Here is a 24430-nt window from a genome sequence, read left to right as displayed (position 1 = left end):
TATATGTTCACCAGTCTAGTAGCACTATTTTGATAGGTTATTAAAAAAAAAAAACAAAATATATTAGAAGAAAATAAAATAAAAGCCATTAGAATATAATTGTTAACTTTTTTGTAACTATACTCGATATTTTAAAAAATCTAAATCAAAATAAATTTATATTTTATATTTGTTATTAATATATATATTTTTATAATAAAATTCTAATTATTTTAATTTAATTTATGAACATTATTAAGAGATTTGAGCGAATTTCTTTCTTTTTTTTTTTGTTGAGTTTTCTTAACTATATATATATAATAAAATGTTTGCTCACAAACAAAAAAAAATTATTATACCATATATAATGAGTATGCAATGCTATTTATTTTCAAGTTTATCAAAATAAATTTGTTTTTGGAAAGCCACAGAATATTATTTCCTAAAAAAAAATATAATATGAATTTTTATAAAATAAGTTAAGAAGAGAGCAATACTCGTACTAAGCAAATTATTCATAGCATGTGCCTATCCTTTTCTAATGAATCGTTTATTATTTGTGTTGTGCCGTGTGCACTTACAAATATAGACTACTCGAAGACATCATCTCTCCAGTTCATTCGTTGTTAATCAAAGAAAAGTATTGTAACGCGCTACTCCAAGAGATTTCCCTATTCATCGTCATAACGAAAATATTTTTTTTTAAATTAAGGTATATACACATGTTGGATATAAGTTTTGTTTTTCAAATTTTTAAATTATTTCAATGTATTCAAAAATAATATGAAATGCAGTGTTATATAATCTTAGTTATTGTGAAAAAAGTGTTAACTAATAAATTATAATAAAATATTTTTTTTATAAATAAATTTAAATTGATTGTTATGTTTATTAAAAATAATATATAAATATATTTTAAACAGTTACAGATACAGATACATTTTATAAAATGCCTTTCACACCAGTAGAAACACCAAAATGTCCTAAATGTGGCAAATCTGTGTACGCCGCTGAAGAGCGTGTTGCCGGAGGTTACAAATTCCACAAAACCTGTTTCAAATGCGGTAAGTTCCCTAAACAAGAAAAAAATTTATATAAAGAAAAAAGAAGAATTTCATAAAAAAGAAAACTTAGTAATGGAGAAAAATTTAAAATATGAAAATAATTGCATTTTAAGGAATGTGCAACAAGGCTTTGGATTCTACAAACTGCACAGAGCACGATAAAGAATTATTCTGTAAGAATTGCCATGGCCGCAAATACGGTCCAAAAGGTTATGGATTCGGTGGCGGTGCTGGCTGTTTGTCGATGGATTCTGGAGCACATTTGAACAGAGAGTAAGTCTATAAAATACATTTACAATTTTTATTATCGAACTCTGACATATCAGATGCCAACAAGTTATGTGAAAAATAGTATGATAATAATATATCAAAGTTCTTAATATCCAGTTACTTGAAATCGAGTTAAATCTATTATGATATATATATATATTTACATATATATATTTATATATTATTATATAAAAGTTTATTTAAGTGCAAGCCACATAAATTACACAATTTTTCAAATTTCTTATATTACATATACAATCATGAAAATAAATATATATACCATATACAAGAATATATGCACATATCTATATATGCGTATAGGCATAAAAAGTAGTACAGCTGCATTCACACAAGTTTAAATATAGAACTTGAATCATTTCGGACTAAATATATTTGTACTTACATATACATATATGTATTTGAATTTGTTTGGACTTTCAAAGAGCTTCAAATGTCTATTGAATGTTTCAATATTTCGTATGCATGCAACTGACCCATAAAATATAGATTCAGTTTTTGTTGGAATATATTAGTAATTAGTATTTTTTTTTGTTAATAATGGATACTATTCAATGTATAACCTATACATTCTGTAGAATTTGTTTAATAATTTTTTTTTATTTTTATGGTATATATGTATATATGTGTATATTTATGTTACCTCTAATCGCACTGCTAATTTTCATATGACTATAACATTTCATACATACATACTACATACATTTGACTATAACAATAATTTTTGTTTTCTAAATTGCCAATTGTTATTATTTGTTTGTTTGTTTTGTTTTTTTTTTACATAATCGCAGCAACTAATTTACTTGGCGAAAGGTAGAGGAAACCGATGGATATAAGGAATCGTAGAGCCTACACAACTTTTTTATCTTAAAACACATTATATAATACGATAGCAAGGATTTATGTTTGGTGTAAATTTTTAACCTAATATGTAACAAATTAAGTTTATGTTAGTAAAAAAAAACGTTTTTGTACTAAAACAATTTCATAAAAGTATTTCTATGTATATATATATTCTCATATAAGTATGTATATATATATATATATTACGATATAATTATGAAATGTTAAATATGAAATAAAACAAATTTTGAATAAATTTTTTTTAAATACATATTTTTTTTAAATAATTTTTTGTTAGTGGACTTATTTTAGATATTTTAGTTTATTTCTACAATTTCATTGAATTTGTCAGATATTTCAGTTCACATTATATATGTATATGAGGTTTTTTATTGCTGTAGAAGCTCAATCGTTCCTTTTCAATATTCAAGCTTATTGTTATAGTCTCAATGTGCTCTTATATCGATTCCTCTACCTTTACTTCAATCTAGTATGTTTTACACTTTTTTTAATTACTTACCAAATTTATCGAACTTATCGAAAAGAGCTCACACTCAAAAAGATGCATGACACCTTAATAATGTAGAGATTGATTATATCTTAATTGATTATATTAAATAATACAACAAATAAAGATAATAAATAATATTCAGTAAAAGAAAGAATAAAGAAAAGAAAACACTTAGCTTCACACAAATTAATTTTATTAGATAGTTATAATCTATATTTCAAAGACGATTAGTTAATCTGTTAAAGAATATTAAACAGAAGTTTTTTGAAATATATGTAACTATTAAGTAATTATTTGGTATGTAGTAAATATTGTGCTCACTGCATGCGTCCCATGCTCTGACTAGGATAGCGAACATTATAATATATAACATCATTATTAATAATACTTGTTTTAATATATATTTGTATATAAATTGTCAAGGAACTAATAATTTTTTTAATTAGTTTATATATTTAAATTATTTAGTACGTAGTACATATTGTGCTCACTGTATGCGTCCCATGCTCCGACTAGGATAGCAATCATTATAACATATAACATCATTATTAATAATTCTTGTTTTATTATATATTTGTGTATAAATAGTCAAGGAACTAATAATTTTTAAAATTAGTTTATATATAAATTTTATTTTTTAATGTACTCACAAATGTGCACGCAGAGTTTTTAATATAAAGTTTTTCAAAAATTCACTTTAATATTTTTAAAATGAATATAACTAGATTTTGTTATATGTTTTAAATTAACAATAAATTATCAAAACTCAAAATTACGGTTTGCGGTCAGTTGATTAATAAAGGTGACCATGCGGTTAAAATTTGGGAAGGTATGAGTTCAAATCTTGATTCTTGTAGTTCAAAAAATTATTAGTAAATAATTAAATAAAAAAAAATTATAAAAACCATCAATAGTGGGAATTTCAAACAATTTAATTAAAGTTTGTAATAAAAATTATTTATAAAAAATTATATATGAAAATATGTCCAAAGACCATTAGAAGAGGAAATTTAATTTTAATTAATATAAAGAGGTTTTCGAACAGAAGTGAAACAACAACAAAAATTTATTTTTAAATTATTTTAATTAATTGAATTTTTGGCTGACCATACAGCTGTTTCGAGTATTGCCAAATACCCTTCATCAGTGATCTTGGAATTATTTCTTATATTTAATTATTCGTAAATAATTTTTTTTTGATACTGCAAGTACAAAGAGTGGGACTCATGACTTGCCAAATATGACTTGCTCAGAATCAGCGCACCTTAACCAACTGATCCAAAGCCGTACTTGACTTTTTTATGTTCGCATATTTTTGCTGGAGTTTTGTTACTTTTGCTATGAAAGTTTTATTAACAATTTTACTTGCTGCATTTATATATTAGAACGAAATCATAAACCAGCTGTAGAATAATTGAATTAATTAATTAATTATATTTTTTATTTTTAATTGTTAAATTTAAAAACTATTCTATTCGTAGAGGCATTATTTGTTGCATGATTTGTTCTTTCTTATGTATAGAACCTAATCTAGGAACGTAATGCTGAGAAAGTCATGCTAATGTTACTCCACTAGTCGCACCACTAATTTTAATTAATTAAATTAAATTTTGTTGTAATTTAACACTGCTCAATATACTTATATTTCTTTCGTTTCAATTAACTTTAAATTAAAAAAACAATATTATTTAAATGGCTGTTAATTTTCACCTAAAACACTTATACAAAAAACATAGAATTATTTCTATGTTTTTGCTTATACTATGTCCATTACCATACTCAGAGTTAGAGCCAAATAGATTACTTAGATTTAATGATTTATATTATGTTGAATCAATCGTGAACCCTCTTCACTTCATAGTTGACAACTTGAAATATTTATAATTATTTAATGTCATTAAGACTAAAAAGTTTTTAATGATATGTTTTTTAAAAAAAAAGTTTTTTTTTCTGTAAAAAAAAATAAAAAATTTCTACTTGTTTCTTTTTTTTAAAATTTTTTTATTTTTTTTTTTTAAAGTGTATATTTAGCTATTGACTAATAAGCCCGTTGAAAAAACAAAAGTATCTTTGAAATATTTATATAATCCACTTTATGTAAAGCAAGTGTCAATACTTATCATTGAAATATTTATATGATCCACTTTATGTAAAGCAAGCGTCTATACTAAAATTGTTTTATCCAAAAACAAAGCATTTTAATTCTGTATAATTCTAATTTTATAGCATATTTTTAAAATTAGTTTTTTATCTTTATTGAAATTGTCAAACCAATATATTATATATTTAACATTTAAAAATGAAACCTTTTACTTTTAAAAAAAATAACATATTAAATTCAGTAATTAATGAAGCATAGAACCACAAAACTTCTCCATCAATCATAATACCACCAATACACATTCTTGTACGTGTATCGAAACACACTTTTATTAGTAACCAAAATATATCCTTTAAAATGATACGATGAAGAAGACAATTCAGTTCCTATTTGTGAATTTGCGGATCTAGTTTTCGATTCTTTGGTTATCTATGTCCGGGTACGCGGAAACGAATATGCAGACAAACTAGCCAGGAAAGGAGCAGGACATAGTATGCTCCTTTCTCTCATAAAATTAAAGGAGAACCAGAACAAAAAGGATTACTAGGATAATATACCAGGATTAACACAATCGAAATCACTTTTTGGTACCTATAACAACAAAAGATACCAGAATTGTATGAACCTATCAAAAGAAAAACTTAGAATCATCGCAGGGATGCTAACAGGGCACTGTAAATTAAAATATCACCTTACGAGACTGAGTATACATACGGATGCAAACTGTAGATTCTGCGAAGAGAATGAGGAGTCAGCCACTGCACTAATGCAGATATGGGATAGACTTCTGCGAATGTATATTATTACGTAAGATTCAATAAAACTATGTAAAGTAGGTTTTATTGACTAAGACCTACTGGCTAAGAGACGTACTGTAAACCCATAAGGGGTCACAATAGACTCGATGGTCGCAGTGCCACATCCCTTAACAATAACAATAATAAGGATTTCACCCTATGCTCTTACTAAGAGCGGTATCTTTACTCATAAAGATAATCAAGAATTATATAGTTCTAACTAAATAACTATGTTTCTTACATACTTAAATTAATTTGTTCTACTGCGATTGCATTACTAGAAAATGACTAGCAGAGATGATAATTTATAAACTACAGGGAAAGTAAATTAATATTTGTAAACTGAATATATATATATTCAATGATATATACCGCAACTGCTGAAGTTGTTAGTGGTTTTACGAAGTTTTTAGTTCGTAATTGATATTAAACTATATATGTTTACAATTTAAAAAAATAAACTTTTTCTTATTGCCACAACGAAAATGTGTCAATTATTGTTGTTGTAAGTTTCCTTATATATACGAATAAACACATATATTTTACATAAATATTTCTTAAATTATATTTAAGAAAAAAAATGCTCTGTTTAACTCAGTAACTCAGTAACCTTTAAATATATATATTAAAGCATGATCTAATCAAATTAATGAGACCATTCTCTCCGTAATGCCTAAACAAATTATTATCATAATTTTTTTTTTCAAAATAGTTCCAATTTAGTAACAATAAAATAATATCACTAAATAATTATTATTATTGAATAAATATTATATAATTAATAATTATTAAATATAATTTGTTTATTTACTTTTATTTTTAGCGATATTGATGGTGTTCGTAATGGAGCCCGTCTTGAACCAAGAGTAATCGCAAAAGCTCCAGAAGGAGAGGGATGTCCAAGATGTGGAGGTTATGTTTACGCTGCGGAACAAATGCTTGCAAGAGGCCGCGTAAGTAATATATATATTACATATATAAATTAATACATAATTACTATAAAGGTTTTAACCCTGAAGACAAGAGTTCAGGGTTATTTAAAAGTACCAACAAACCAAGAGAAAAAAATTTTCGAATAATTTTTAATATTTCACAATTAACTATATTATATGTTATATAATAAAATATATAATAACTAAATTCTGATTGAAAAATTTTGTGACAAAAAACTTTAATATAGAGTATAAAAAATATAAAACATAAAACATATTTTGATTAGCATAGTGTAACGAAAATAATTTTAATCAACTATACCAAAACACTGCTGAAAACAGTTATATATAATTAGTTTCCATGTATAGGAATACATACTTATTTAAACATTTTAAAAAATGTTTATTTGTTCTTAAAAGATTTTATTTTAACCGATATTTCGACTATAATCTATAGTCATCATCAGGGTACTATAAAATTTAAATACAGTGCAACAATATTTTAGTACATATCACAAAGAAACGATTGTAAAATACATTAACATTGAAACATGAATTATATATATGTATATAGAAAATATTTATACAATACTATGACAATAGATATAAAAAAACAATATATATATTTATCCTCTTCCGGATTTATTGAAGTTGTTTTTATACACCTAAGCACAGTGTTGTATGTCAATTTTACAGTTGAGTCTGGTGTTACTAAGAATTTCGAGGATATATAGCATTTCCAAGAAAAATCATTTATGTTCATTATTTTTTTGGTGTAACACCTTTACTTATTTAAAAAATATAGATTCTATTCATACTTTTTTAAAAGTAGCACAAAATGAGTAGAGGTTGTTCATAAATAAAAATAGACAAATTAACAGATAAATTATATTACATTCACTGTCTAAATACAAATGTATACAAATATTAGGGTTACCATAGACGTTGCTTCAAATGCGTTCTTTGTAATAAAACTCTGGACTCCACACTGCACTGCGATGGTCCTGATAAAAGTATTTATTGTAGAGGTATTTTAATAAAAGACTTAATTAATTCCAAAAAAGTACGAAAAGAAGATAAGTATATTGTGTACAAAAACAGATTCAAAACGGAATGATTTGTTGTATTTTTTATTGTTTGTTCTCTTAAAAGAATAATCAGTATATTATTTGTGTGTTCAATGCATTATTCTATATGTATAGTGAAAGATTTTTATATGTTTTTAATATATTATATATATATTAAATAAGTTAAAATTTCACAACAAATTGGCAAATGAGATCAGTTAATAAAAGTAGATAATAATACCATATGTAGTTTTTTTTGTTATTTTTTAGACATGCTCGTATGTTAATAATATTATATGTTCTACATTTTATGAAATCCAATACCTTTAGATTTATACAACTTTGGTTTATTAATTTATAGTATATTGTTAATTTTGTATATTATGCATAACTAACTATAACTATTTCAAATAAAATATTATATATTTACTAGCAATGGCATAAGGAGTGTTTCAAGTGTGGCAACTGCGCGAAAGGGTTAGATTCTATACTATGCTGTGAAGGTCCAGACAAAAACATATACTGCAAAGGTATTTGATAAAAATAATATATAATTTATTTCTAAAAGTATTAACAAAAAGTTTGGAAATTAATAGTATATATTAAATGCGTAGCTTAGTTTTAAGATAAGTAATACTATTTTAATTCAAAAAACAAAAAAATGAATGATAAATGTTTTAAGTATAAAAATATATCAGAGTCCTAAGAATAAGGCGGACAGGCTGTATGTACCAACGAAGCGCTATATCTTAATATAAAAAGTTGAAAAGTAATATCTTATAAATAAATGCTTACAAATAAATGAGTGGTTAATGTTTTAAGCATTGAGATACATCAGGAGCCTAAGAATAAAGTGGATAGGCTGTATGTACCATAGAAGCGCTATATCTTAATATGAAAAGTTGAAAAATAAAACCTTATAAATAAATGTCAAGAGATTTTTATTTTTAAATAATTATATGTTATATATATTATATATATATATATATATTATATATATTATATATATTCCTCGTATTCAGGTTTCCATATTTGCTGAACAAAAACTCAATTACTTGAGCTTAAGAGTCTGTTAGAAAGGTCCACGCGTAATCAAAACAAGGGGAACTTTTTGCTCAGATTCATAACTGTTGATGAAGAGTGGATTCATCACTGCACTCCAAACACTAAAGAATAATTAAAACAATAAATTTAAACTTACTTAACTTTTGAATTTTCTGCGCTGATTTACAACTGTTTATGAAGTGTGGATCCACCACTGCACACCAAACTCTAAAGAATAATTAAAATAATAAACTTAAAGAGGTGGACACCACTGAACATCAAAGACTAAAGAATAATTAAAATAATGAACTTAAAGAGTTGGAATAGTTTCAAAGAATTCGAAAGTTGAAAAGGGTAAAAAGATATTTGCTATAAATGGATATTTTAAAGACTTTGACGAAATGCACCATTAGAGGGGCTAAAAAACTTAGACCTATATTAAAAAAAAAATTGGCTAAAACGATGTTATGTTAAATAATAATAAATTTTAAATCATTCCATTTTAAATTTAGCGCGAAATTTTTTAAATACCCTTCGGAAATATATACTTCAGAATATATCACTACTACTAAAGATTAAATATTATTATTAAATTGAATGAACTATTAATAGATTTAAAAATAATATATCTATGTGTATATTCACTACAAAATGTTTATTACTGTTTAACAGCCCTTAGTAGTCACTCGTATTTTTAGTGAATACAATTAAAAACGTATCTAAATTTTAAATAATGCATAAAATTGAATTTGAATGTGATTAAAAATTTTTATTTAATAAATTAATCCAGAAGCATGATTTATAATTTGTGTGTTTAATGTTATATAGGATGTTATGCTAAGAAATTCGGACCAAAAGGTTATGGTTATGGCCAAGGTGGTGGAGCTCTTCAAAGCGATTGCTACGCAAATGGGTAAGTACTTTATACAAAACAGAAATAAATCTTAGATATATATGTATATATTTAAATTTATATGTATCTTATATGAAAGTTTTTAAAATCGATAATGACTTTTAAGTTGACTCTATTTGGCTAATAAGTAAGATTTACTACTTTAGGATGCTATGCACAAAAGTTTGGGGCTAGAGGTTACGGTCATATAGGCATTTCATCTCTTGGTTTGATGTGCGATATTAAAGATACGGAATGGCAAAGGTATTTGGGTGTGAAGTCAAAGCGTGTTATTTTCATTATTTCAAGTTCGCATTCTCAATGCGTATAATTATTTAGTGTTTAACATAAAATACATTTACTTGGTGCCCATTTGATATATTCAATAAAGGGATATTTGAAAGCAATTTATTGTAAAACTTTTAGCGAATTATACCTGAAAAAAATGTTAATAAATATTTATTGTTAACTGTTAATAGTGTTCATAGCAATGTGGTGGTAATGTTGGTACAATCCATTTATTTTCCTAAACACTTTATGTTGTCATTATCCATTCATAGGGAAAGAACTATTTTTTAATGTGCTACCATATATGTTTTTGTATGTATTAATAAAAAAATATTTTTATCAAAAATTTTGTATATTTCAGTGAGATGGCTCCAAAAACAGCAGCTATTGATGTTGGTAAAATCCAAGCACGTCCTGGTGAAGGTTGTCCACGCTGTGGTGGTGTTGTTTTCGCTGCAGAATTAGTATTATCAAAGGGTCGAGAGTGGCATAGAAAATGTTTTAAGTGTAGGGATTGCACAAAAACTTTGGATTCAATTATTGCATGCGATGGACCCGATAAGGAAGTTTACTGCAGAACTTGTTATGGCAAAAAATGGGGCCCACATGGATATGGTTTCGCTTGTGGTTCTGGCTTTTTGCAAACTGATGGATTAACGTATGTATATTTACTTTAATATAAACTATTTTATTTATATTAGTTTCAATGTTATTAAAACAGTGAAGATCAAATTTCATCGCAACGTCCCTTCTTTAATCCTGATACAACATCGATTAAAGCTCCTGAAGGAGAAGGGTGTCCACGTTGTGGAGGTGCTGTATTTGCTGCTGAACAACAATTATCAAAGGGAAAAATGTGGCATAAAAAGTGTTATAATTGCTCAGAATGCCATAGACCACTTGATTCAATGTTGGCATGCGATGGACCAAATAAAGATATCTATTGCAGAGCATGCTACGGCAAATTATTCGGACCTAAAGGTTTCGGTTATGGCCACACCCCAACTTTGGTGTCCACCAGCGGTGAATCAACAATTCAGTAGTAAGTTCATAAAATTAATTTAATAAAATAATATTATTACAAATATTTATAAATATAATTTTAAAAATATATATTGGAAATTGCAGTAGAGATTGCAGTAGAATTGCAGTAGAAAACTAATATTTTTATATAAAATACAACATATACGTATATATAATATAATCTATAATATAATCATATTATCTATATATTATACAATTTAAAACAAGTAACTAATTTAAAACTTAATAACATCTATTTAGTTTTATAAAAAATATAGAACTTATTTTACAGTTGTCAGATATATAGCACTAGATAGTAAAAGTGGTTAGAATTTTTCAAATGAAAAAAGGAAAGAAAAGTTTACAAAAAATCCGATGATTAGCTTTAATTTTATTTAATCCAAACTTATAATGAAATACTCAATAAAATACTTATTTTTGCTAAGTCATTTAGATTTTTAGTGGAATAAAACCAAGTAGGATTATACATTATTTAAGTATAAATCATCACAAGGTTAAAAATCAAATGAACAATAAGAACTTCGGTTGATATCTAAAATCCTTTTAAACACACTTCTGTTTGAGGCTAGATAACTAGGCATATCTAATTGTATATATAAATATAGTATTTTCGCATATTTTAAAACCACCGTTAGATGTAGAGAGAATTGTAACTTGTACAACATACGCACAAAAATCTTTATATGACTAAACTCTATTTGTGGCTTTCGTATATTTTGTCTTACCAGACTTGTTTACTTGTAGGATAAAAACCTTAAAAATATCTCTGTTTGGATATTCGTCAGCTTATATTTCGGAACTCATTTTAGATAAAATCAGAATATTGTTTATATTTAATATATATTTTATGATAAATTTGAGAAATTTTATTAGATATATTCACTTGTGAAACACACGATATCAAAAATTCTTTTTTGACATTAACGGATTTAGTTTTTACATATTTTAGAATTATTGTTAAACATAGACACTTATATACTTATAGAGCATCGAACATTAAATTTCCCTAATTATATATATCAAAAATAATGTTATGTAAATGCACTTCAAATAATAAATGTATATTTTGTGAAAACCATAAATAACATAATTTTTATATACTTCATTTAAATTATAGTCCTGATGGTAAACCTTTGAATGGACCACGTACATCTGGTGGTTGCCCACGTTGTGGATATGCTGTATTTGCGGCAGAACAAATGATAAGCAAGAGCAGAATTTGGCACAAAAGATGCTTCTTCTGCGCCGATTGTAGGAAATCTCTTGACTCAACAAATCTCAATGATGGTCCAGATGGAGATATCTACTGTAGATCTTGCTACGGAAGAAACTTTGGACCTAAAGGTGTCGGATTTGGCTTGGGCGCTGGTACTTTAACGATGGCATAAAGCTTTTTTATAAAACGAAAAAAAACGAAATATATAATTGAAATGAAAGATATTTTAAAACTGAACATATTTAAAACGATTTGAATCAGTAAAGTAAGTTTATTTTTTTGAAGATTAATGCAGGGATAATTGGATAATTGAGCAATAAGTTTGCATCAATAAGTATTTTCTTTTAATTTGGCTTATTCCATATTTCTTATTTACTGATTTCATTTACTAGAATATTTATAAAACCCTCATAAAACTATTGTGTCCAACAATAGATAGTTTTATTTTTACTCTATTCATTTATTTATAGTGTATTATATAAAAAAAATTGCTTGAATATATTAAGCTACTTAACTACATAAACGTAGCTGATAAGATGTAAAAAGTTTAAGTATGAATTATGGTAATGCCCTATATACATATTGCATAGATATAATGAAGCTTACAGATTTAATAATATGCCAAATTGTCGTGTTTTGGTAGTTATTATTATTTACATCTTATTTTTAATTTAGCTTAATTTTACAAGTAATTTAAAAATTTAATTCCTATTTAGATTTACTGATTTTTTTATATTTTGTATATGGACTTAATATAGAAATATTTGATTCCTGATTTTATATATTCTGTATATATGTATGTAAGAGTAAGTGCTACTTCTACAATATAAGTACAATTATAAGAAAGTATAGATTTTTTACTCTAATCCTAGATCTATTATACTAAATGAGGAATTTCAAAATTGTATTTGAAAGTTTAATAAATGAAATGAAAAAAAGAAAAAAAATGTGTCTATTTACAGATCAGATTGAGGTGTGAAATTACTTCCTACCTAAAATTTTCTTCACGCCTACAATAACAGAAAATAAACCAGAGCAATTAAAAGTTTTTGTTCGGCTCAAGCTCCAACATAATTGCCATATTGACAGGATACCGCTTTGTTGAGCAAGCATGCCCCGTCCAAATTTATCACAATAAGCCTTTATCACAATGTCTTACGTTCTAATTAGATTGAAAATCTCTTTTGAGGTGGGTTGTTACATCATTTCTCAAAACTTTATTCTGTGGTATCACAAAGAACCTTTAACTCAACAGCTAAATGACTTTTTTTATTGATTTTAGAACTCTTCTTCAAGTTTTGTATAGATAAGCATGGTTTTGTATTTTAAAGAAATTGAAAAAAAATTATAATGATAATGTTAACATTATAATGATTATTCAGTTTCTTTTATTGTTCAAAAGAAACTGAATAATGGTTTCAAAAACAATGAAAAACTAAGATTCACATTACATGTACATTAGTCATTACTTTTTAATGATGAAAAATTTTCATTTTAGCTCTTTACATTTGGAAACTTTCGGACCATCATTATTTTATATTTTATATCCTATCAATGCCGTTAGAAAATGTTTTGCGTCCGGTTCTCTATATGTTATTCACTTATATATTATTCATGATATTATCTCGAATAACTTGTTAACATACAATATACACAGATAATACAGCAATCGCATTTACTGTTGAAATTCTAAAACCAACGTACAAAAATCTGTACAAATTATGTTTACGCTGAGAAGAGAAAGCTTCTCTGTTATTTTCAATAACAGTGCGACTCCAAAATGAGAGTCTTTACACTATCTAGAAATAAAGTGGAGGCTTACCTAGATAACTTAGATAAATACCGAACAGTTGCAATTCATAATGAAGATAAGAAAAATATATTGGTTATATTGGTTATTGTCAATTACAGTGCAACTCCAAAATGAGAGTTTTTACACTATCAAGGAATAAAGTGCAGGCTTACCTAGATAACTCAGATAAATCCCAAACAGTTGAATCTCATAATGAAGATAAGAAAAATACATATTGATTATACTGACCTATTTCTTAGTTAAGTTAAGAGACCAAAATACTTAACTAAACAAATTTAAAGCACTTTATGGGGATATACTGCAAAGTTACTAATCTAAAATAGAAAAATTGCCAAAACATAGATCCATGCATTCTTTTTGTAAAGATTATTTGCTGCTTATTTATTACATTATTCTTTCTTGTGTAGATAACCTTAGTTGAAAGAAGTGGTGTTTATGTTACTCCATGATCACTAAATCGAAACGGAAAATTGAATAATATTTTTGTTCATTTTATTTTATATTATTTTTTTTATGGTCAATTGCAACGAAAAATAACCTAATTTACCACTGAAGAGTATTTGGCACCACCCAAAACAGTGTTAAGATTACTAAAATATATAATGCTACATATTTACTTTAAAAAAAAGTTTATAGTTTTTGTTACTTAATTTCCGAAATATATTTAATAGAAGACTTAGAGTATTTGGCAATACCCAAAACAGTGGTAAGATCACTAAAATATATAAGGCTATATATTTACTTAATAAAAATTTTAGTTTTTGTTACTTAATATCCGAGATATATTTAATCATAAACTATTTTTTTGTTTTGAATTTCTCTGCCCTAAGCAGAGTTTGTTGCCCTAAGCTAACCAAGACAATTTATAGCCATTGACAACCTAAAATTATGTCTTAATTTCCTTAATTTTATTCGGTTGAATGAAAGTCAAATGGAGGTACTGGATTCGTATGGCATCAACCGTTATGTACGAGTAGAAAAGACGCACGGACACTTTTTAAAAGGTGGTATGTGGTAGACATTGCTAACTCATATAAGCTGTTTTGATTGTTTTAAGCGTTTAGAATTGGTCCAGGCATTTTCAAACAATTTTTATACACGTTGTTCCTATGTACTGATGCAGTCTGCCAAATATTCTCTGAAGAAAGTTAATGCTTAATCTTTTGAAAGCGTTATATTTGTTTTAATACCGTTGAATCCAATTTGGTCAGGTATCTAGACGAGTGTTACTTTATTCGAAGTAAACCGCTCATACATACGATTATAAAATCAAAGGGCAAACTAGGATTTTGTGGTCCTGGATTCTCTTGAGCATTTTATTTTTGTAAAAATCTATATCAAACATAAATATATCCTTCAATTTTATGAAATTTTTATTCTTATATATTGAAACAAATTATTTTATAAAAATTTTATTGATGTTTTATTAAATTACTCTTTTTGTTAGTTTGAAATGACAAAAATAAAGTATACAAATAAAAATCAATTCAACAGTATAATAAATAACTAACTTACAGCTTTTATACAATTATTTATTACTTTATTTTTTTGTTATTTTTTTTTACTTTCGCGTAATTTTTAATTTTTTTAGAAAATATTTCTATTATTTTATATTAATTCTATACATTAATGGTAGATTTTTCATTGTCATCTAAATCCAATTTATTTAAAATATTTTGGTTTGTTGACAATTCATCCAACTCTGGATCTGCATATTCTAATATATTAAAATCGTCACCTATTTCTGTAGTTAATGATTTTAAAAGATCGTCATCATCTCCTTCGCCGAAACCTCCTAGTATATCACCTAGTCCGACATTTTCGTCTGGATCAATTCTTTCTAATTCAGCAACATTACTACTTTCCACATTATCGATTACTTTAAGATCGAATTTTGGATCGATAGAGATATTTGATTCCAACATATCTGTTTGCTGTTGTGATTGTTGTTGATTTATATATATATTATGTGTCATATTACTGTCATTTGTTGGAACTGTATTTGTTATGGTACGCGGTTGTATTGCTAAACTGTTTGTTGGTGGAATTGTATAAACTGCCTGCGTTTGTAAAAGATTTCGTAAATGTTTGTTATTACTATTTGAAATATTTTCAAAATCTTTCTTTCTATCCACTGCACATATTTCACGATTAATCTGAAAACTATTTTGTAAGAATTCAACAGTCTTTGTCGGATCAGTAACATTCTCAGAAATTTTATTTCCATTATCTAGGACTATTTGTCGATCATGTAATTGTAAATTTTGGTTTAAAGAATCACCAACTAAAAATATATGTATAAAATATATGTATGTAATTAATTTAATCTATATAAAATAAACTGTTTATACTTACTTAAATTTTTAAAATCATTTGTTGTAACTATTTCATTGGGTTTTGGTTGTGGTTGTTGTTGTGTTTGTGGTTGTTGTTGTTTTCTTATATCTTCAACATAAGGTTTTGCTACTTTTTGTGGCATATATGATTTTCCATGGAACTAAAAATATTAAAGAAATACTATTTATGCCAATCTATATATAAATGGAAAATATTAAAAATTGTGTTGCTGATTCAAATTCGCCATCAACACAAAAAAAAACCAAGTAAAATTATATTTTCAATATTACGAATAGATTTTCTACAGAGATTTGAAAACCTAACTCTTGAATCTGCAGTTGTTGATTGTATTTTCTGATTTGATTAATTTCATAAATAAACAAAGCCATATTGTTGGGTTTTGTAATAATACTAAAGCAAAAACAATGTACAAGACAAAAACAAAATATTCACAACAACGTTGTTGTCTTGTGTGCTAAAAGCATTAATTTTTGCAAAACTCATTTAAGTGTAAGTACATCTAGTAATGAAAATGTTTTCATTTCAATGCTTTATTTAGTTAATAATTTTAGAATATTTTTTCAATATTTTCTATTCCCAACATTGATCAGGAATACATGATTGAAAGAAAAATATATGTATATATAACCAAAAATTTTCCATATTAATATTAATATTGTAAAAACGAATGCATACTTGCTGAATCCTTTGTAATCTTAAAGCTGATCTATTATCCTTTGCATGTTGTAAAAAGGGTGCCTTCTTTTCTGTCGGTAATGAGCGCCACTTTTTTAGTATTTGCTTACAGCGATCATTCCAATTTGGATAAGTTTGTTTAAGTTCAGGAAACTGAGTGTTAGCGTATAGCACTGCAGATATAGTAGCCATTTCGCCCAATTCTGTAATTACACGACAATATATTATATACATGCAGTTTTTTACTGTGAACAAAAATAATATTTATATAAACCAGATAGGAATTGTGTTTTTAATATTTATAATACTTTAAAAATTTTAAACAAAATTGATTGTTAAAATATATATATAATTACATGCACACTACCAAACAAAAACAATAATTTGTATAGTGTGGTCTTAAAAATAAAAATTAAATATTTTTTTTTCTTAAATTAATCAATTTTTTTTTTGAATTAATTAATTTCTGTTTTTAAGACTACACTATACAAATTGTAATTTTTGTTTGAAAAGAAAGAAATCGCTTCAAAGGCGTTTGAACTTTTTAATGTCTGGTATGTCCAATCACTATAATTAACTATAGGTTTACCTTCATCGCGTCGCATTTTCTCTGCGGTTTTTTGTGTTCCCGCAGCAACTGATTCAACGTTTTCTTCTGATGCCATATTACGTTTGGGAACAGTTTCTTTTTGCACCACTTTTTGCACTTGAAGATTTTGATTTTGTAATTGAAGATTGTGATCCATATTTATTGTATTACTCGATGTTTGCAATGAGAAAGCCGTTTGATTTAAATTTATATCACACTGTGTTGGTTGCATAATCTAAAAATATTATTATAATATAAAAATAAAAATATAATTATTTAATAATATTTTTTTAACATAAAAAAATGTATTTACCTGCACTGGTGCAGTTGTATTTTCAACTCTGTTTAAGCTATAATTAAACAAAAAAATATTTTGTATAATATATATATGTAGATATATATAATTAATTTATATACATACCTATAACCGATTTTATTATTATCTATTACTTCTTTCGGAGATTGGTTTATCCTTAAATTATCCATTACAACGACTCCCTGCATGTTAAACAATTTTTTCTTTAAATATATTACAAAATTTTATTTAAATAAAAATAACAAAAAAAGTAACTTTTAACATTGCGGAAATTTAAATACTGTTAAAACACATAATTATGATCTAAATAAATATTCGTTATCTTAACGAATTTTGTTAATTTTTATCTTATATTAACCTCTATCTCTCATTTGTATTATTAAGGGCTTTAACGGTTACGTCCACAGCAGAATAAGTGTTTTAACATATCACCAATAGTATCATGATATGTGATTCATTATACAGCAATTCTGTCACCAAGCTAAAATCCAGAGGACAATTAATTCTGATTTTAGAAAAACTAGAAAAACTTGACTAGTTTCTGATTGGTATATACAGACATCTAGGTGAAAATGCGGATAAAAGAGAAAGAATTATATGCTAGTTATGGATACCAATCTCGGTATTCCGGGATTAACTAAAATTGGTAATTCGGAATTTTATTTGTTTGATTGATTCATGTAAACAATAATTTTTTTCATATACAACATTAAAACACAACATAAATTTTAAAAAATAAAAAAATATTCTTTTTAGAAATTTGACCGAAAACTACAATTTTTGGGAAACTGTATTACTTGTTTGAAAACACAATAAAGCAACATGCCTTTATTTTGAAACGCGATTTTGTTTTAAGTAATATTGATAGCAAGATTTAAATTAATTTTGCAAAATATTCTGATGAGAGATTATGATTGATATGTGTAAAATATTAATAATAAATTAAAATTGTAGAAGTGGAACGCTTTTTCTTCTGCAGGCTAAATATACAACAGTTTTCGACCCCGACTGGAGGACTGCACTAAATCCCTTAGTATGTTTAAGATCTGTTTTCAAACATTTTAGTTAAAATAAAAAATATTTTTTTAATTGGATAAAATGTTATAAAGAAATAAAGCAAAATATAATCTTAGCATTACAAAGTGTCGAAAATTAGCATCACTTTCCAAAACTCATTTGATAACATTTGATAAAATATATTAAATTTGCGTTATTGTCCAAACTATAAAACGCTTTTAAACACGCACTGCATAGTTTTTACATATGTGCATAAGTCAAATACTACCAGTAATGAGAAATGCAGGTAATGTATAGAACCAGTTTTTAAAAAACTCTGAAAAATCTCTTCTGTTTCCAGTTCTTTCGATAACTTTACTAAAATTGTTTGGAGCTGTTACTTTTAAGGTACTGCACTTCGTTTTTGATATTGGGGTATATGTTGGAAAAAATGGATAGCATGGAACTATGAATGGAGGTAATGGAACCTAGTTTGAGGTCATTTATGTTAAAGTAATTTGTATCATGAGACAGAAATACAAAGAAGAAAGTCATAAGCTTTATAATAGCAAAAGTGCCAAGATTTGTATATATTCACATCTTTTTTAAGAGTTTTTTATTAATGAATTCTTTTGTTTAGTGTAATATTTGTTAATGTCTCTATTTTCTATTTAACATAGAAAATATTTTTAATGTTATTAAAAATGAAATAATAAAGCACGGTATTTATTTATTGTATACAATTTCAGTTTTACTTACGTTTAAATTTCCACAGTTATTGTTTAAAACAGCAACGCCTGAAATGTAATATTATCATTAATATATAATAATTTATAAGTAGATAATGTTCAAATTTGAATAAATATTTTATAACATATATAATAAATGTTGTGTGAAATTTTATAAGTTTTTTTTACTAAGAACTTTGAATACATTGAAATAATTAATAATAATGTTCTTTATTAAAAATAGAAGAAAAAAAACTGCAAGTTAAGTACACTAAAAACACAATATCGATATGAAAAAATTCGTTGTAAAATACATATCACAATATAAACAATCTTAAGAATATTACCCCACACAAATGATAATCGCAACAGCATCCACAGTTCCAATAAGTTCAATCAGTACAACTGTTTCTGTTGTACTAAAAACATATCATCTGCACGGGGCACATATATAATAAATTTAAATTACCTGCAGTATCATTTCTGAATACTTTCTTCTCGACCGTTAACTGCGTGTTAAGATTTTGAACTTCGTATGAGTTAGTTCTTTTAAAATTATTTACGTACATCGCAGATGTTAATGAGCTTTCAGCATTTATTTTAGGTGGCGCATTCAATGTAGTTGGTATCGGATTCTGTTGTTTTTCAATAGTAATAGAATTAACAGTTTCATTTTTTTCACTCTGCGTTGTCGCGGTCACATTATGTTTAGGCACAGATTTATTCTGCAGAGCTGAATACGCATCATTTACTAATTTGTTTGAATTATTATAATTGAAGTCATCTGAAGAATCTGACTCCCATTTTGTACTGTCTTTCGCATCTAAAAGTGGTTTTCCAAAGAAAGCTTCTTGTAAATAAGAAGGATACGTATCAGTTAATTTTTCTTTCGACTTTTTACGTGCCATTTTTTTCTTTTTCTCATTGTTTACTGGTTGACCGGTAACTTGATTGTTAGCTGAATCCGGTAAATTAGAATTTTCCAAATCTTTTTTATAAATGCGATTTCGAGCGAGAAAACCACCGATTCCCAGTTTTTGTAAATTACGCTGCCGTTTTTTGCGAACAGTTTGTGGTGGACTATTCGTTCCGCTTAGACCCATTGCACTTACTTCGTTTCCGTTTTCTCTTTGGACTTTTAAATTGCTGTCACAGTCATGGCCGTCATCAACAATATTTACATTGGCAGCAGAAACCACTGATTCAATTGCAGCTTCTACACCTTCATCTTTCACTGCAACCTCATTACAGAGACGCATTTTCCGTTTTCTTTTAATTTCCGCGGTTAAAGATTTAATACAACTAAGACCTCGTTCAGTAACATAAACATCATCCAGTACATGTGCCGTATCCATGGAATCATTTTGTTCAGTTTGTGAATAATGGGAAAAAATAGGTTCAGAATTTTGTTTACGTACCAACGCGGTACTACAAGTCGCAAGTCTGCTATCAGATATTGTATAATTAAGTGAACTATTGCTATCTGCCCGTATATGTGGAGAACTACTTTCGTTTGGTTTACAAAATATACAATGATACTCGTTATTATCAAAAATTTTTGTATCGTTTTTGATGTAGAAAGGATCACATTTACAATGAAGCCATCGTTCACAGCTGTTACATTGAATAATAAGTTCATGTTCATTGTATTGCCGGATACATATACTACATTTTGTTGTGCTAGCACAAGGACCACAATTCATATATTCGTCAAACGTTGAGTTTTTTCCTGGTGTACTTCTTCCACACTTTTCACATACTGCACACAATTTACATTTCCAGTTTCCATGTGGAACTATTTCTAATGGCGGTTCCATACAATAAATGTGATAAGAAATGTCGCACTCGTCGCAAAGTATTAGTCGTGCTTCATCATCTTTTTGACCACAACCTTCACAAACAGTGCAATCTAAACAGCGCCAACCCTTTTTAAGCAAAATCTTAGACAGTTTCACGTTAGCACAGTAAGTATGATAACATTGACCACACTGTGCACAAGATATCATTGCATCCTCATCATCAATGCCAACAGATCCACACGAAACACAAATATCTCCTGTAAGTGTGAATATATCATTAGTTGAACAAAATAGCAATCTTTTTTCCATAGCTATATCATCATCAACACTTCGACTTTTGTTTTTATCCATCATTCTTTCTAATCCATTATTTAATATACGGTTCCTTCCACGAGCTCCGCGTTTTCTGTTTAAATGCGTTAGCAGGCAGGTTTTTTGAAAAGCTAATTTTCCTCCACGCCCCCGATAAAAATCTTTAAAATTCATACGTTTCTTGGAATTTTTAATTAGTTCGGCAGTTTTATCTTCTAGACTATTCTCTTGAGAATTTTTTTCCATAAAATCCAACTCTAAGCATTTTCCAGATTTATCACTAAAACCATCTAACGTTGAAAGTGCTGTATCCGAAGCATGTGTACTTTCACTTATTGCAAAATCAATAATGTTTTTATTTTTGCAATGCGGACATGTATAATCATAGTCTGGATTGTGTTCTTTTCTCTTGTGATAAATGCTAAGATCAGCTTCCTTATCACATTGGCTATGTACGAATCTTTACGAAATAAAGAAAAAATGATAAGTTATACAAAATTATATTTGAGATTCAAATTATCTTTTGTAAAACTCATTACAAATAGCATTTACCTATGACAAGTGCTACATTTAACCATTTCTTTGTGAGCCGCTGCCCTATACGCCTTGTGACATATCGGACAAGAGAAGCCTTTATTACGTTGTTGATAGCATGAATCACATATGGTGTAATGACAGTGCCAACGTGACGATGTTCCTCCACCCGGTGTTCGAGATCCACAGTCTGAACAAACTCTGCAGTACTGAAAACAAATAGTAAACAATATGAATATGTACACTTAATTATTTTAAAAAAAAATAACACTCTTTCTTTAAAAAGGATTTTTTATTTATATAGGAAAGATTTTTTTATTATATGCATATAAACTCTAGACTTTACTTAAATGCTGCTTACATTGCATTTCCAACCATATTTTGGAACAGTCGTTAAAGCAGGTCTCAAACATGTTGTATGATAAAGCTTTTGGCATTGTTCGCATTTTAAGGAACGCCCTTCTTGTGAATCTGATTGTCTACAAATTTGACATTTGCTGCAGTGGAGGCAATTCCAACCGGATCTTGTATCTTTATAAAAAGAATTTTATATGAAAGAATTCTGTGTAATTTTAAATTAATTTGTATATATATATATATATACCTGGAGAATTTACAAGTCCTATACAAGTAGTGTGATAATGTTCGCCGCAAGTAGAACACATAATTAATTTTGAAATATCTCCAAAAACAGAACAACTTCTACATACATTATTATCTGTACCTAAAAACAGAGCAAAACGGAAAAAAAATAGCATACATTTTAATTTTAATTTGAGTTTTTTAAAAAGACTTACAATGGTAAGGCACTTGGTTTAAATGTTCATTGCAAAAAGCTGTAAAAGTTTGCAACACTAGAAAACACCCTGAAGCGGCAGCACATGGTAAATGATATGCTTTTTTGCAATCCAAAGAACATGTTATACTGGCACCATATTGATCACAGTAACAACATTTGCGTTGTAAACTCACTATCCCGCAATTTTGCAGAGACTCAACATTAATACAATTTGTTCGGGTTGTCCACATGGCACACATTTGATGTACATAAAAAAAGGTGCCATCACACTGCATTCGCAGTTGAAGCATTTCTGAATGACCAACATTATCTAAATCGTGTACATCATTTCCAAATTTTGCTTTGCCAGTATTTTTTATCCGACGTATTGTTTGTTGTGACAGCTCTTTATGTTTGATGTCTCCATTAAAAATATCATCGATGATATTAGTTTCAACATCGTTCAGATTACCAAATATTTCTAGTCGCAAAAATTGTCCCTGTCCTAGAATACTACGTTCACCTAAATTGCACAAAAAGCAAACCTTTCCAGGATATTTTTCTAAATTGATATTTTCTTCTGAGCTTGGCGATGCGTTACTGTCCGGATATACCATGTTAACTAAAACAAAAATTAAATTAATTGTAAACGTTGAGTGAAGTGATCAATTTTACAATAAGTTATATGTAAAGAACAATAAACAAATATTATTGAAGATAAAATTTATTTGAAATTTAAAATACTTTATTTAATTCAATAATAAGTATGGCATAAAATTATTTTTATGGTCTTTACATATAAGTGGAGGCATCAGCATTTATTGTATTACTTACTTTAAAATATTTTTTAAAAAAAATAAAGTAAACACAAAAGTGCAATTAAGTTTGCATAATCGACAAACTTTAACGAAATAACTCAAAATAATTTAATATTTAAGTAACCAAATTAAAAAGATTTGTATACAATCGTAACTATAACAATAATACAAACATGAGTGGAACAGTTGACATTGTGGAACATTAAAAGAGCCTGTCAAATTTGAGCTAACAATTTAGGAAGAGTGCATGATAAAATTACCTTTATTTTTTTTTATTATTATTAAATAAATTAGAATAAATTGTTGTACTCAATATTGTTTTTAGTTTGTCATGTATTTGTTTTTATTGAATTAAGATTGTAAAGTTCATTCAAAGTGTGGTTTATAAAATTTAACTGTCGTAATCAGCAACTGATGATATGATATATTTTCTTAACATTTTTTCGCGACGAATTAATCAAACGAATTAATAAGTTAATAAATTACTTTAAGTTCAGTAAGGCCTCAAACACTACTATTCACCAACTACAAATTGCACAAAGCCAGGTTCTGAGAAGACTTTTTCAATTGCCATTGTACATTAGGGCAAATGACATTCTCAGGGACCTCAGGATGGATCCGATCAAAAAATACGTAACAGATAGAGCC

At 27.0% G+C, this 24430-nt stretch overlaps 2 protein-coding genes across 2 annotated transcripts; one reads left to right on the top strand and one right to left on the bottom strand.

The window, feature by feature from the left end:
• The first annotated feature begins 580 nt into the window (after positions 1 to 580).
• On the top strand, positions 581 to 12286 carry LOC119678848 (muscle LIM protein Mlp84B). Its single transcript, XM_038090918.1, has 9 exons — positions 581 to 691; positions 903 to 1043; positions 1157 to 1316; positions 6407 to 6536; positions 8016 to 8112; positions 9455 to 9539; positions 10168 to 10464; positions 10528 to 10848; positions 11968 to 12286. The coding sequence occupies exons 2-9, from the start codon at positions 929 to 931 to the stop codon at positions 12236 to 12238; spliced, it is 1476 nt and encodes a 491-aa protein (XP_037946846.1). The 5' UTR covers positions 581 to 691; positions 903 to 928; the 3' UTR covers positions 12239 to 12286.
• A 3165-nt stretch (positions 12287 to 15451) lies between these two features.
• Positions 15452 to 23938, bottom strand: LOC119678847 (histone-lysine N-methyltransferase 2C). The gene is made up of 13 exons (XM_038090917.1): positions 23799 to 23938; positions 22984 to 23586; positions 22791 to 22910; positions 22548 to 22717; positions 22205 to 22395; positions 20011 to 22112; positions 19573 to 19610; positions 17923 to 17999; positions 17815 to 17851; positions 17502 to 17736; positions 16913 to 17115; positions 16235 to 16376; positions 15452 to 16163 (listed from the first exon to the last, which is right to left on the bottom strand). The coding sequence occupies exons 2-13, from the start codon at positions 23579 to 23581 to the stop codon at positions 15499 to 15501; spliced, it is 4578 nt and encodes a 1525-aa protein (XP_037946845.1). The 5' UTR covers positions 23582 to 23586; positions 23799 to 23938; the 3' UTR covers positions 15452 to 15498.
• Positions 23939 to 24430: the final 492 nt, after the last annotated feature.

Source organism: Teleopsis dalmanni, chromosome 2 (genome assembly GCF_002237135.1).
Source record: "Teleopsis dalmanni isolate 2A chromosome 2, ASM223713v2, whole genome shotgun sequence".
Lineage (NCBI taxonomy): Eukaryota > Metazoa > Arthropoda > Insecta > Diptera > Diopsidae > Teleopsis > Teleopsis dalmanni.
Note: the sequence above shows the minus strand (reverse complement) of the source record. Positions and strands in the feature narration are given on the sequence as shown.

What these genes read in the sequence shown, in the direction of transcription:
- LOC119678848 (XM_038090918.1), top strand. Translation starts at nt 929, where the DNA reads ATGCCTTTCACACCAGTAGAAACACCAAAATGTCCTAAATGTGGCAAA. An exon ending in GGAGCACATTTGAACAGAGA is followed by an intron (nt 1,317 to 6,406) that starts GTAAGTCTATAA and finishes TTTTATTTTTAG; the next exon opens with CGATATTGATGGTGTTCGTA. An exon ending in TTGCAAACTGATGGATTAAC is followed by an intron (nt 10,465 to 10,527) that starts GTATGTATATTT and finishes TTATTAAAACAG; the next exon opens with TGAAGATCAAATTTCATCGC.
- LOC119678847 (XM_038090917.1), bottom strand. Translation starts at nt 23,581, where the DNA reads ATGGTATATCCGGACAGTAACGCATCGCCAAGCTCAGAAGAAAATATC. An exon ending in ATAACTGTGGAAATTTAAAC is followed by an intron (nt 18,000 to 19,572) that starts GTAAGTAAAACT and finishes TTTAACATGCAG; the next exon opens with GGAGTCGTTGTAATGGATAA. An exon ending in ATACAACTGCACCAGTGCAG is followed by an intron (nt 17,737 to 17,814) that starts GTAAATACATTT and finishes TAATATTTTTAG; the next exon opens with ATTATGCAACCAACACAGTG.